The following is a 15,194-nucleotide window of genomic DNA, read 5'->3' on the forward strand; positions in this document are numbered from 1 at the left end:
AGAAACAGGAGGTGTCTAAGACTATGTTTAAACTCAGATCTTCTTAACTCTAGATCGAGAACCCTCTACCGCATCACTCTTTCTATAATAGCTATATGACATTCTAGAGTAACTGTCTTGTCCTTTTCTCTTTCTTTGGGTTTTCTCCTTGCTCCAGGGCTTTTGCAGGAGCTACTGTCCACGACTTCTTTAACTGGCTGTCGGTGCTGGTGCTGCTGCCCCTGGAGGAGGCCACAGGCTACCTCCTCAGTATCACTCGTATCATTATTGACTACGTTTTTATCATCCGTGAAGAAGATGCTCCAGAACTGCTGAAAGTCATCACCAAACCCTTAACAAACCTCATCATCCAGGTGGGCATCAAGATTCCCTGATTTTAAGTCTGAGTCAGTAAGAGGGTAAAAAATCAGTAAATGTGATAAACCTGGTTCTCTTGGAAGTGGAGTTAACAGTTGTCTCCTTTCCTAAGCTGTTGGTCCTAATAGGGTGCTTCTCACCCTTGTGTCTTTCTCATTTCATTGTGTACGTGAATGGATCTAAGAAGCAAGCACTAGGTTGCTTCAGGCACCAAGTTTTGTTTCTTATCATCATTCTGGCCAAAGGAGAGACTCAACTGGTCTGCTATTTTGTACCCGATGATTCTGTTTTTTTTTTTTTTTATCTTGACCCAACAGTATTGGCTTTCAGTAGGTCAATATTTGGGTAGATAGACCCTGAAATTAGGTCAAACTATTTTCCAAGGTATGCCTCCTGCCAGCAGCAATCAACCAAAAAGCATTTATTAAATCCTTACCATGGGCCAGGTACTAAAGGAAATGAAGACAAAATAAAAGATGCCCACTGATAAGCTGGTGGTATACTGGGCCCTCTAGAATGGGGCAAAATAGTCTATCGGGCTAAGATGAGGAAAGATCACGTGTAAGTGTGGTCTTCTGAAAATAAGACCTTTTTTTTTTTTTTTTTTTTTTTTTTTTTTTTTTTTTTTTTTTTTTTTTTTTTGGTTTTCTTATATATTGGAGCCTCTAGAAGAGTAACTAATTTTTCAGTCACAAATCATAGCTGAGGAACAGGCTAACTCTTTTTTTCATATCTGTTGTTTTTCTTAGCTCGATAAAAAAGTCATACTTGAAATTGCTACAGGACATGTGCAAGCAGAAATCAAAAGCATGGTAAAGATTTGGTGTAAAACTTCAAAATATGTGGTAAGTATCAGAAAATAATTCAAAGGACATAGGTGGGGCCTGAGAATCTTCTGTTCCTTCTGTGATGTTGAGGGATTGTAAATGCTATTGGTGTTCTATAAATTTAGGGAAAGTGAGGTAAAGAAGAGGGTAAAAGTGGGGATGCAATGGCCAGTGGGGACGTGTCTTCAGTGCTGTAAATTGTATCTTCACATAGAAAACCACCCTTATTAAGAGGTATTCTTTTTCTTTCTGTGTGGTGTCATGTAGTCTTTAAGCAACATTACTGTAGCCTCCCGAGAAAATTGTTCCTCTCCCACTTTATGCTGGACCGAAGGGAACTTGACCTGGACACTCTACAACATAACACATAAAGAGAACATTGAAAAATGTGAGTAGAAAATTGATTGTAAATGAATCTTTCCTGAATTTATAACTTCATGCTCCTTTTTTGGTAGAAGGACAAGTGCAGGACAAGAGAAGTCTTGAGTAAATAAGTCCGGTGAAATAGAGCTATAGGAGGCCGGGGAAGATTTAACAGTCATCAGCATAGTTCAGACTGCTCACTCTCTGTATTTACTCCTCTTCCTCCATCAGTGATTGATAGCAAGATAGTCCTTGATGTGACAACTGACTGCCAGACCAAAAAGACAGCTCTGTAAAAGGAGTATTGAAAGTAGTATCCTTGGGGAGGAGAAGGTGGCTAGGACTACTCTAAGGAATGACTAATCTTCTATTTAACTGATGCAAATGAACACTTAATGTACGGGTGATACAGGAGGCAGGGCAAAGAACTCAAAAAAAAAATCCTCATTACATTTGTCTGCTCTTCTCTGTACACTGGTCCAGACTGGCCTCTGAGGCATTTGGAAGTTCTGACCCAAGTCTAAAACAAATCAGACAGCTCTTAGGAATATAGGTTGGAGGCAGAGAAAAGTCAGCTTTCACATGGACTTCTTATGTACACTCGATTCATTTAGACAATGGCCTCTGAGACCCAGGCCATCTTTGTTCATATGGATCCCAAATATTTGCAGGACATTGTTCTGACTTTCTGACAATCCTGCCGTTCAAAGGGCCCTGAGAATTCATCTATCCAATACTTTAGCTCCTTGCATGGGTGTATTAACTTGCTTGCCTCGAGGGAAATGTTATTATCCCCATTTTATAAAACATGGTTCTCAAAATGCAGTCCAGAAAGTCCTGGGGGTCTTTGAAATCCTTTCGGAGGGTCTACAAATTTATTTTGAATGTGGTAAATATCTCTAAACATAAACAAAAGTCTTTGGGCAGCTCCTCCATTGTTTTTAATGGCATGAAGATACTGAGCACAGAAGCTTGACAATCACTGTTATAAAAGCAAAATGAGATCCATAAGGTCACCTCACTAGTTAATGGCAGACTAGTTGCTAGGATGTTCTTTGCATCATACCCCACTGGCTCCTAGATACCATTCCTAGCTTGAGTGACATGTATGAAGACTAGTGCAGTTCCTTCTAGTATCAAATTCTGACATTCACTGGCTTTTCTTCTCCCAGGGAGTTAGCTCTCCATTGCTGAATTTATTTTAGACTCTGAATAGGGGATATTTTAGGGAGTTTCATTAACTCTTTGGTCTTGCTAGGATAAAATCCATAAAATTTCCCTCATTCCAAGTTTAATCAATTGCTTAAGCATATTTTGGGACATTCTATTTCATGGAAATGGGGGAGATTTATTAAAGACTGTAACTGAGTCTTGGTCCTTAGGGTACAAAAGATTTTTTCTTGAGAGGCAGGATCAGTAAACATATCCATGTGCATGATAGAAATAGAAAAAGACCGATTTGAATTTCAGATTCCATAATACAGTGGAAAGAGCCTGAATTTTAAAAGTCAGAGGAACCTAAATTCAATTTTCAACTCTGTTGCCTGGTGTACATGTGACTGTGGGCAAGTCTCTTAAACTCTTCCTGGGTCTTGATTTTCTTATCTGTAAAATGAGTGGGCTGGAGGTGGCCTCTCTTGTCTCTTCCAGCAATAAAATTCTGCTTCTATAGGTTCAAGAGTTAAATTTAAAAATATTCTGCTATGTACTAAAATGTCTAGTTTACTGCTAGGGAGTAATTTAGGAATTGGGGCTCAAACATAGGTCCATCAATTTGAACAGTGTTCTCCTCATAGTGGATGGTGCTCTGGGCCCAGAATTTTGAATTAGTGTCGGAATTTTTTGCATAAATATAAATTTATATGTAAAATTATATAATTATATATAATATAATATATAAAATACAAATTTATACATAAATATAAATTTTGAAAGTAAAATAATTGTCCTTTTCTGTCATATTAGCCAATCTAATAGATATGCGGTGGCACCATTTAAGAATGGTTTTAATTTGCATTGTTCTAATCAATAGTGATTTGGAGCATTTTTTCATATGACTATAGGTAGATTTGATTTCTTTATCCAAAAGTGGCCTGTTTATATCCTTTTGACCATTTATCAATTGGGGAAAGTTCTTTATGTATTTTAGAACTGAGTTATTTATCAGAAACACTGGCTGTAAAACTTTTTTTTCTCCAACTTTCTACTTCCCTTTTAATCTTGCCTACATTGGTTTGTGCAAAAGCTTTTTAATTTAATGTAATCAAAGTTGTCCATTTTGCATGTCATAATGTTCTCTAGTCCTTTTTTGGACATAAATTCTTCCCTTATAAATCTTAAGTTTTTTATATATTTGGGAAATGAAGCCTGTTTCAAAGATTTTTACTTTAAATGTTCTGCCCCCCCCCCCCATTTCTATTTTTCTTCTAATTTTGGTTGCATTAGTTTTGCTTGTGCAAAACCTTTTAAATTTAATATAATCAAATTTATCCATTTGACATTAATTTTCTCTATTTTTCATTGGTTTGAAATTCTTCCTTTCTCCATAGATTGAAGAGGTAAACTATTCCTTCTCTCCTGATTTGCTTATAGTATCACCCTTGATGTCTAAATCATGTACCTATTTAACCATATCTTGGTTTATGGTGTGAGAGAATGCTTTATATACCTAGTTTCTGCCATAATATTTTCCCAGTTTTTCCATCAGTTTTTCTCAAATAATGCGTTTTTATCCCAGAAACTAGGGTTTATAGATTGTGACCTGTATGAAAACTAGCTGTTCAAACACTAGATTACTCTGGATGTTTATTATGGTGTATCATGTACCTAATTTATTCCACTTATCTGCCATTTTATTTATTAGCTGTTACCAGATTATTTTGATGATTAGTGCTATATAATATAGTAAATATTTAGTATTGATAGGCCATATTCCTTCATATATTTTTATTCATTTTCTTGATATTTTTTACCTTTTTTCCCCAGATGAATTTTGTTGTTTTTTTTTCCTTAGCTCTATAAAATACTTTTTCAGAGTTTGGTATGACATTGGATAAACAAATTAATTTAGGTAGAATTGTTATTTTAATTATATTGACTCAGCTCACCAATCCATACATCCATCCCTTTCTGAAATATGTGAAGAAGTACCTAGAAGAGTAGTTTTAAGTTGCATTTCCTAATCAATAGTGATTTAGAGCATATTTTAAGACTACAGATGATTTTAAATTCTTCATTCTAAAATTGTCTGCTATATTCTTTGACCATTTCTCAATTGGGTAATGGCTTGCATTCTTATAAATTTGACTGAGTTCTTTATATATTTTAGAAATGAGTTATTTATCAGAAACACTGGTTGTAAAAAAATTTTTTTTCTCCAGCTTTCTGTTTCCCTTTTAATCTTGGCTATGTTGGTCTTGTTTTGTGCAAAACGTTTTTAATTTAATGTAATCAAAGTTGTCCATCTGACATTTCATAATGTTCTCTAGTGCTTCTTTGGCCATAAATCCTTCTCTTATCCAAAAATCTGATTTTAAACTATCCCTTACTCTTCTAATTTGCTTATCATATCTGAGAATGTAAGACATTTAATATATCTGCCTTTCTATACTTCATTGTGAGGTTTTTAATGCCCAATATATTTTCAATTTTTGTGAAGGTGCCATGTACCACGGTGAAAAAATTATTAGGTACCTATTTGATCTTATTTTGGTATGGAATGAAAGATGCAGGTCTATGCTAAGTTTCTGATATATTATTTTCCAGTTTTCCCATAAATTTTTGTGAAATAGGGAGTTCTTATCCCAGAAGATGGGATTTGGGGATTTATCAAACACTAGATTACTATAATCATTGATTATTGCATCATGTATATCTAACCTATTCCTCTGATCCATCAATCTATTTCTTAGCCAGTACCATATGGTTTTGAAGACTGTTACTTTTTTAATAGTTTTAGGTCTGGGACTGCTAGGCCATGTCCTTTGCATTTTTTCCCTTTAATTCCCTTGATACTTTGTATTTTTGCATCTTGTAATTGTCATCATATAGTTCCTGGACTTGTCTTGGCAGGTAGACTCCCACTTATTATTTCCAGTACAATATTGAATAATAATATTGATAATAGGGTATTCTTGCTTTACCCCTGATTTTATTGTGAAAACTTCTAGCTTATCTACATTACAGATAATTCTTGATGGTGGTATTAGATAGATACCACTTATTGTTTTAAGGAATAAATGGAGTTTTCCATTTTTCCAGATAGCTTATATAATATTAGAATTAGCTATTCTTTAAATGTTTGATAGAATTAACACATGAAACTACCTGATCCTCTTAGGGAATGAATTCATGACTTGTTCCATTTTATGATTTATCATGCTGCACAAGAAAAATCAGATCAAAAAGGAAAAAAATGAGAAAGAAAATAAAATGCAAGTGAACACAACAAAAAAGTGAAAATATTATTCTGTGATCCACATTCACTCCCACAATCCTCTCTCTGGGTGCAGAAGGTCCTCTTGATCACAAGACCATTGGAACTGGCCTGAATCACCTTGCTGTTGAAAAGAGCCATGTCCATCAGAATTGATCATCATATAATCTTGTTGCTATGTACAATGTGTCCTTAGTTCTACTCACTTCACTCAGCATCAGTCCATGTAAATCTTTCCAAGCCTTTCTGAAACTATTCTGCTGCTCATTTCTTACAGAACAATAATATTCCATAATTTATTCAGCCATTCCCCAACTGATGGGCATCCTCTCAGGTTCCAGTCCCTTGCTCTTAATTGATTTTGTAAATCCTCTTTTGGGTGTTTGCGAGAATTCTTTTTGGACGTGAGATGAATTGACATTTTTCTTTGAGCTTTTGTTTGTAGTCCTCTTCTGTGTGTATTTTAATGTTCCCTGTCACCACGACAACTTTTATGATGCCTTATAGTTAGCTTCATTATTTTGTTTTTTACTTACTTTTCCCCAATCCATTTCACTGGTTGGACTCTGCTTCTGGGGTGGAGAGACCACTGTCCCAAGCTTCTTGTGCCAGGGCTTGAAGACTCTATTTGTTTGCCTAGGACTGCTCTGGAGTTTCAGAGCATTCTCCTAGTGCTGTGCCAGGACCCACAGTGAATAGTGGATAACTCACTGATCTGTCAATGACCTGTGTTGGGGCTCAGCAACTCTTTCTGGCTTGTTTGACCTGCCCTGGCTTGTGCTCCCCTTTTACCTGAGTGAGACCTTCAAATTTGCCTTGAGCACAAAAATTGTTTCATCCCATCTTTTTGTTGTTGTTTTTTGCCATTTCAGTGTTATTTCATAGTTGTTTGGAGAAGAATTTGGGAGAGTTAAGGTGATATTTTGTGTTTCATTTTGCTATCTTGACCCCACGAGGTCAAGGGTATTTTTGTACTTTATAGATCTCAAAGCACTATATAAATGTTAACCTATTTACTTGAATTGCCATATTTTCAAGAAACATTTGACTCATAGTATAGAGGAGGCCCCGAATGAACCAATGATAAAGCCCCTCCACCCCAATGAACTGACATAATTTGTAATTCTCAACCTTAAGTCAACTCTCAGTAAGCTCTTAAAGCTAAGTCATCTACAAGACAGGTGACAAGATGGTCTGCACCAGACTGATAAATTATGCAGCTGGGACCTTTCAGATAAGCAAAGACATGCTACTTTCATGATCTAGCAGTTCCCAAAGAAGGGATGGGGTCTGCACCTCTTGCTCCCCCTCTTTTATTGTCTCTTCCCATGTCTTCTTCCATTTGGGGGGAGGATTGTCCTTTTTCTCCTCTCCTGTAACCTCCCCTTTTCACCATAATCCTAAAATACCTGATTGCATTGTTGGGTTCCTTTGTACACTGTGTAGAGAATACCCAACAAATATTCTCCTATGTCTTCTAAGAAAATAAGTTATTGGAGTAGTGAGTAAAAGTTGGTGATTGTTATTGTTATTCTATTACATAGCATTTTCAGTTTACAAACTATTTTATTATTTGTATATTATCTGTATTCAGTATACAAAGCACTCTTATCATATATTGTATTTCCAATACAAGTAAACTAAACTGGCAAATAAATAATATAAACTCAGGCAATGGATATTCCTGGGAAGGGGCAAAGGCCATCTTTGATGCAAAGATCATAAAATGTTAGAGCAGGAAACCTGACATTCAGATAGGGGAAGAAATAACACCAGAGCGCAGAAACAAGATTCCAACCCAGAATTCAATCTTCCAATCCACTGCTCTTTCCACTATGTTATAATGGATATACAGAAACCTAGCTGTCATTTAACTCCCACATCTTCACTTCTCAAGGCATTTTAGGGAATCAAAATTGCCTTCTTACAAAATGGTGAGGAACTCTTACTCTAAATCCAAGTTTCAGGGTTAAATGTTATTTGAATGTAATTTCTTACTACTTCCATTAGTAAGATTTCTCTTGAATCTATCATCTTTTGCTGAATTAGAATCATTTTATATAAGGCACAGTGCTTTATATGACACCATGTACCCAGTTCAGGTGAGGAGGAGGAGGAGGAAGAAAAAGATAATTGGGTTATGAGGAAATGCTTAGGGAGAGAAACACAGCTAAGCCCTGGAAAAGAAAATGGCAACTTCAAGGAAGGTTCTCATGAATCTGAACTTTTCTTGATAAGTGGTGGTTCTGGTTCCTGCAGGTAAACATTTATTTGTGAATATCCAACTGTCAGATTCAGGCATTGGACTCGTCCTTCTTTTCCATTCCTTGCTGGTCCTGTGCATCTGTTTGCTATTGATTGTGAAGATCCTGAACTCTATGTTCAAGGGACATGTTGCAGCAGTGATTCAGAAGACTATCAATAAAGGTAATCACTTCAGTCTCCCTGGGCCTTTCTATGGGCACAGCCCTTTTTCACCTGCTGCTTCTCCTCCCATGGTGTCCCTGAGGTTCACGTGGAGCCCATCTATCTAGAGGCAAGAACTCTAGATGACTCGGTCCCTGCTTGGATTTTCTTCTGATTGACAGCTAGAAATGCATATCATTGTCTTTATTTTGAATTTGTATTATTGTGCTAGAAATATTCCTGAGCCCAACACAAGGCTCATGGCGGTGATGCTATGTCCTGAATAAGAAAGAGCTGACCTGGAGAGTCTGGTGTAGCTGTCCAGAGAGACTGAGGAAAAAAGGAATTAGCCTTTACCATATTTCTCACACTGAGACTCTGCAAGACAATTCCCTTTGGGAGGCTAAAATAGTAATGAAGAGAGGAAGCACGATACGGTAGATAAAAAGCTGACCTACAAGGCAGGAAAATCTTGAGTTCAAGTCCTATTTTTGATCTATACTGACTGTGTGACCAAGTCCCTCAATCTTTTAAGCATTCTAGACACTTCTTTAGGACCATGTGACAGACAATTTGCCGACTTGCACTGGTGAGAGTTTCCCCACCTGAGAGTCCCCTACCACAAAGAAATCACAGCACACATCCCTTTCCCTATCCTCTAGTAAACCAGAGAGCTCTAAAGTTGGCAGATTCCTTACAGACATCAACTCCTTCAGTCCTGTGAGGCGGCCACATGAACACTAGTATTCCCATTTGAAAGATGTTCGATGATTTTCCATGCTTATGGGAGCCAAGGAGGATTGGCCCTTAGGTCATTCTCACGCCCAAGTCCATCGTTCTTGGTCAGACACTCATTAGCTGTGTAATGTCGGACAAATCATTGACGCATATGAACCTTGGAGTACAATAGAAAAATAGAGCTCTATCACCTAGCTGCCCCATAAAAGTCATTTTTAGAACATTGGCTGCGAGCTCCTGAGGACTCCTCTCCCAGAAACCTCCTTCCAGATAGCTTGAGAACTGTTTCTGCTAGAAGTTTTAGAATGGGTTGGTAATAAAAGGACTGTTTCTGGATGGATACTGGAGTGATCTATTGCATGAGACAGGAAATTCTCCTGTTGACCAGAATGATTACACAAACGATGCCGTTTTTGTCTCCTCTTCCCCCAGATTTCCCCTTCCCCTTTACCTGGCTGGCAGGCTACTTGGCCATCCTTGCTGGAGCTGGGCTGACCTTTCTTGTGCAGAGCAGCTCTGTGTTCACTTCGATAATCACTCCTCTGGTCGGTGAGTTTTTTTCTTTTCTCTCCATTCACATGCTGTTGCTTCCATTTTTGCACGTGGTTCTGCCACGCTCATTCGTTCCTTTTTTCCCTTAGGCATCGGAGCGATCAGCCTGGAGAGAGCGTACCCCCTGACCTTGGGCGCCAACCTCGGCACCACCACGGCCATCCTGGCTGCACTGGCCAGCTCTGGAAGCACTTTGGATGATGCCCTCCAGGTCAGAATGCCCAGTTGGGACCTTCTGCTCTTTCCTCATCTTACCACTCCATCCTTCCAATAAGCACCCAGGTGTGCTTCTTGAAAGATGCTCTATATCCCAAAGAGACGCTGGTCACTCCTGAGGTCTCAGCTGAATGGTGACCTGGGTGCTTGAGAACCATCCCTACCTCTTGTTCTCAGAAGCTGAATTTCCTAAGTAATGAACAGATATCTTCAGCTTGTGTCTCCAATAAACAAATGAGAATGATGAAGTATAGAGAGCCAGAACTTTGGAGAAGTATACTTGAAACAAGGTGTTAGCTCAGTGGAATTGCTAAGACAATGGTTATCTAAACTAGATAATCTAGATAAACTAGATGTCAATTATCTAGTTTAGCATGGTGATTAATAGTTCTCTAAATTCAGTAAGATTGATGTAATCCTACAAGAAGGTGTTAACTCAGTGGAATTAAGATAATGATTCTCTAGTTTACATGTACTTAGTATTTATTATAGTTCTACAAGTTAACACCTTGTTTCAAGTATACTTCTCCAAAGTTCTGGCTCCCTACAGAGAAGTTTCATCGCCCATCTCCTATGCGTCCCCTGTCCCCCACATAAAATGGTACAGATAACTTCCCTTCTTTTGCCCACCTATGAGTCAGAAAAGGTGGAAATAGCATCTGACTCTGTTTGAAGATGTGAGTTTGAATCTCAGTTCTGTTACTTGATAGGTGACTGGTATAGATCCAAGCTTTGTGTGCAGGAGAGATAGAGGCCACCTTTGGTTTCATGGGGGAGAGATGCTTTGAGGGATTCTGAGAATCCGTTTGGTCAGAAAGCTGGAGGGAAAGCAAGGAGGAAGTTGGGGAACAAGGTTCTGGGAATATGGCAAATGAAGGAGCATCTGTAATGGCCTGAGGCTTGAGTTAATGCCCTGAGGTCCCAAGCACATGAGGCTAAATAGTAATTGGACCATATTCTATTAATATATAAGCTTGGAGAAAGAATGGCCCCCGCCCACTTTTTGTGCAAGTCCTGATGTATTGTATAGGAAATGACGATTTTGGTGGGTGGAGGCAGGGGAGTGGAAAAGGAAGGAGAAGGAGAGACTGCTTGCATTGCCTTTGTGACGAGCTTTCAGCTCAGATCCCTCTCTGTTAGCTGGCTTCCTGTCGCAGCGGCCCATATTGCTATCGCAATCTTTCTTGCCCATATTGCTATCGCAATCCTTATTCACTTCTTCACTTCAATAAAGATTGAAGATTTTCCCCTTAACCTGAATTCCTGACTCCGGCTGATTTTAAATACGCGGTCATTACAAGCATCTATGAAGATTCCAGTGAACCTGGAGTGGTGATGATGGCAGGGCTGTGATAATATGAATGATGAGGATGGGATTGTTAGAAGCAGCTGGAGATGATGCTTAAAAGGCAGGTGAGGATCAGGTTCTAGAAAGCTGAACCAAAGATTTTGGTTTTATCCTTCATGCATCAGGAAAGCAACGGGTATCGGATTTAAAGTTAGGACTGCACTGGAGGTTTGATTTAGGAAAAGTGGACATGGAGAATGCATTTGATGGAGGATGCATAGATCTGGAGATGGAAGAGCTTTCAGAAATGATCCTGTCCAACCTCCCCTCATTTTGTAAATAAGAAAATTTGAGATTAAGTGACTTGCCCACCATCACCCAAATTGTATTTACCAGAGGAAAAGCAGCATTATTTTGCAGGTCACAGAAAATGAAAATCTGGTGATGTCATTAGGAATGGATAGGAGGGGATGAACACAAGAGAACCTGCTGAAGTTCGACTCAGGGAGTGATCCCATGACAACCAATGGGAGAGAGGGGTCAAGGGGGAGTTTTGCAGCCCAGACATGGCAGGATGGAGGAGCCCTTAGCATTCCCCAGGGTAAATATTGCCTCAGTAGGTAACTGTCTCCCCTTCTCCCCTCCTCTCCTGGTAAGGGAGGCCAGTGGCACCTCCTGGTGTGCAGGCAGGCCAGGGAATGTCTGGGTAGGAGAAAGGTGACAAGGGAGTGGGGGGAGGGCAGGGGGAGGAAAGAGTCAAAGCATCATAAGACAATGGAATTCATTTTGTAAAAGAATGAATTCCAAAACTGATTTTGAAAACAATTACAATAAAAGTCTCTTGGTTCTGGAATGCAATTTTTTTTTTATTTATTAAATTCATTGCTTTTTAACTCACTGGTAGTTAATTCGATTTGGAGCAATGTGTTAATTATCTAAATTGTTTTTGAAATCACTCTTTTGGAACTCAGCAAAAGTGGCTTAAATTCTCAACTTGGTTTGGTTTGTAAGCTGGGACTCAAGCTATTCCTTGCATTTTGGTCCTCACTTCATGGCCCTTTGCAAAAAGGCCCATTTTCATAGGATTTTATTTATTTATTTTTCCATGGATGTGATAGTTTATTTTTTCCTCAGAACATTACATAACTGTTAGCAATTGCTAAAATTTTGATATAAGTGAGCTTCCATGTGTGTATACACTATCAGGGGTATATAATTCCCTTTCAGCTCTATAAAGTGTCTACCTGGGCAGAAGTACAAGTAACAAAACAAAATATTGACAACCACATTTACATTCTCACTAAAGTTCTCAAGGGGACAGAGGGCGAGTAGGAATTCTATATATTTGGAAATGGATAGAAAGTCATTTAATGACAAATAAATAAATAAATAAAATGGATATGAAGGAATTTACAATAGGTATGTCCAGAATGGACCATGAATTTTGCTTATGTATCTGAAAATAAATTATTGCACAGAAATAGTTCACCAAGGGAGAAAAATACCATAATAGCAACAATAATGGAGACGATACACACATCATGACATTTTTCACTGAGCAAACCAAGAAGTATTCCTACTGACCCCTTCTGTCATCCACCCACAGCACTTAATAGTATTGACTAGAGTTTATTGTTAAATTCTCCCTTTAAAATATTTCATAGGATTTGAGGTTTGGAAGGACCTTTGAGATCATCTGGTTCTCCTTTTATAGCTAGGACAAGGGTTTTGCTGAAGATCAAGGTCATGAGGTAGGACTTCAGAAGAGCAGAATGTAAGCTGATTGTGGGCAGGAGCTTTCCCTTTGCATGGGGCTTTGCATCCAGGAGACACTTAATCAATGCCTGTTGACTTAGCTTGTAGCTTCAGACTCCCATTTAGATGGCTTGTTCTTTGCACAAGACCACAATCCCACTCTTACTTGTAGGGTGCATAAAGGTTCCAAAGCTCTTGACACCATGATCTCATTGGACGTCCACAGTACCAGGGAATGAAGGCTCCATTGCTGACTTCAGATGAGCAAAGTGAGGCTGAGAGAGGCTTCCACCCCAAGTCTCCCTGGCTCTGAGTCCGATGCTGTCTGGGTCACAGCCCCCATAACAGCCAGTCATATTCTTGTAAAACTGAATAAAACTGGCCCAGCTGACTGCTGCTCTCCCTCCTGGCTCTTAAATAGATGAGCCCACAGTGACAATAGTCATGGATAATTTCTGTGGCGCCTCTGATCTTTCCATCCCTTTTCCCCACCACCTGCCTCCTGATTTCTCTTCCCTCTCCGGCTCCCAATGTGTCTCCATGAGCTTTCATCTTGTTTACTCCGTTTCATTTCAGATTGCCCTGTGCCATTTCTTCTTCAACTTGACTGGAGTTCTTCTGTGGTACCCAATCCCATTCATGCGCCTGCCGCTACGTCTTGCCAGGGGCCTGGGGAAGATCACGGCCACCTACCCTTGGTTCGCCATGTTCTACATGATTGTCAGCTTTATTGTCATCCCCCTGGTTGTGTTTGGCCTCTCGATGGCAGGTCGGACTGTGCTGTTGAGTGTCACGATCCTCGTCGTCCTGGCGCTGCTATTCACAACGTACTTTTGGACCATGGAGGCCCACTACATGTTACCCCTGTGGATGCGTTCCCTAGAGCCCTGGGACGAGATCGTAATGCTCCTCGGAGAACAATGCCGCCAGCAACGCTGCTGCTATTTTTTTGGTGTTTGCTGCAAAGTGGTGTTCCTGCCCTGGAAATGGGGACTAAAGAGGCAGTGGGGAAATATTAAGTTAGTGTCCTCCAAGGCCTCTAGGAGTTTCAATGACACTGGATCCATAACGAAAGAGGAGAAAAGTCCAGACTTGAAGGTCTCCAGCAGCAAAGTGTCCTTAGAGAGGTCAGGGGATGAGATGGGAAGTGAATAGATGGATTATTTCTTGTTCTATTACGTCCTTTCTCCCCTGAATGTGGGAAGGGTAGAGGCTGATGATTAATTATTCAATGGAAAAATGAACCATGGACATTTGCTACCCCTATTCTCCACCCCAGAATCCAACATTGGCAGGTAGGACTGGCTCAGCATTAGGAGAAACTGTGATCAAACCCTCATCCTTCCCAGGGCCCTAGTAATCCCTCACATGATTTCTGGCTCCCTAAGAGCCCTGGGACAAGAACCACAGGGACTGTACAAGATGAATCCTGACTGGGCCAATTACTTACTCTCTCTCCAGAAACACTGGGGCAACAGGACTTGAAACATTTTTAGAATGAAAGGATTCTTTTTCTTAAATAAATATAGTTAGACTTATTTTTAAAAATAAGTGAGTTTAGTTTCTGAGAAGACCTGACTGTAAATAGATAATCGGTCCTTCTATGTCCCCAAAAGGCTGACAGGCAGGGCAAATCTGGCTGGAAAAGATGCCAGCTAGTGACTTAGCCCCTCAGCCCAGGCTTACAAAGCCTCCTCTCCATCCCTGGGGACTTGCAGCAAGGGGAAGGTTGAGGATTTGAGTTTGAGCTCCAGCAAGCTATGTGGACCCCCTTCCCTGCTCAGGAGAAAGTGCTGCTGGTCAGCAGCATGTACCGGGATGGCTTCTGGAAAGGCTAGGGAAGTAGCTGGGCTGCCCTCTGGGCTGATGGCCGACCTCTGGGCTCAAGACCACCACCCTCCAGGCTCATGACCAGCCAGCCTCTGGGCTGATGGCCACCCTTCAGGCTCATGGCCATGTACCCCAGTACCAAGACCAGTTCCAGAGAGGTGGCTCAGTGCATGTCCCCGTGCCCCCCATTTCCTGATCTTCCCCCCTCATAGTCTCCACAGCTTCTCAGAGAGGTGGCTCAGTGTATGTCCCCGTGCCCCCCATTTCCTGATCTTCCCCCCTCATAGTCTGCACAGCTTCTCCTGAGCAGTCTACACAAGCTGGCCAGGTCCAGGCAATTTCCAGAACATCGAAAAGCTACTTCTGAGGGATGGCGATTTAGTGAAGAAGCACACAGAGTTGCACGTGTGCTTCTGGATCTCTTGCC

General features: G+C 40.1%; 2 protein-coding genes across 5 annotated transcripts in view; both read left to right on the top strand.

Annotated features, from left to right (window-relative positions):
* Nucleotides 1–14,488, top strand: part of LOC127540760 (sodium-dependent phosphate transport protein 2B-like) — a 34,067-nt gene extending 19,579 nt beyond the window's left edge. The window contains exons 5-11 of the mRNA XM_051965597.1: nt 158–353; nt 1,107–1,202; nt 1,452–1,572; nt 8,242–8,409; nt 9,559–9,675; nt 9,768–9,889; nt 13,514–14,488. Coding sequence (XP_051821557.1) covers nt 158–353; nt 1,107–1,202; nt 1,452–1,572; nt 8,242–8,409; nt 9,559–9,675; nt 9,768–9,889; nt 13,514–14,092 — 1,399 coding nt within the window. The 3' untranslated portion in view covers nt 14,093–14,488. The remainder of the gene's footprint in view (nt 1–157; nt 354–1,106; nt 1,203–1,451; nt 1,573–8,241; nt 8,410–9,558; nt 9,676–9,767; nt 9,890–13,513) is intronic.
* The window catches only part of LOC127540922 (sodium-dependent phosphate transport protein 2B-like), a 205,660-nt gene that overhangs the window by 145,836 nt on the left and 44,630 nt on the right, over nt 1–15,194 (top strand). The window contains exon 14 of one of the 4 annotated variants that reach the window (XR_007948318.1): nt 14,666–14,719. The exons of the other annotated variants lie outside the window; for them this stretch is intronic. The gene's annotated coding sequence lies outside the window, so the exon portion shown is untranslated. Of the gene's footprint in view, nt 1–14,665; nt 14,720–15,194 lie in introns of those variants that run through there. 4 annotated transcript variants of the gene reach the window in all.

This window comes from Antechinus flavipes, chromosome 6 (genome assembly GCF_016432865.1).
Source record: "Antechinus flavipes isolate AdamAnt ecotype Samford, QLD, Australia chromosome 6, AdamAnt_v2, whole genome shotgun sequence".
Lineage (NCBI taxonomy): Eukaryota > Metazoa > Chordata > Mammalia > Dasyuromorphia > Dasyuridae > Antechinus > Antechinus flavipes.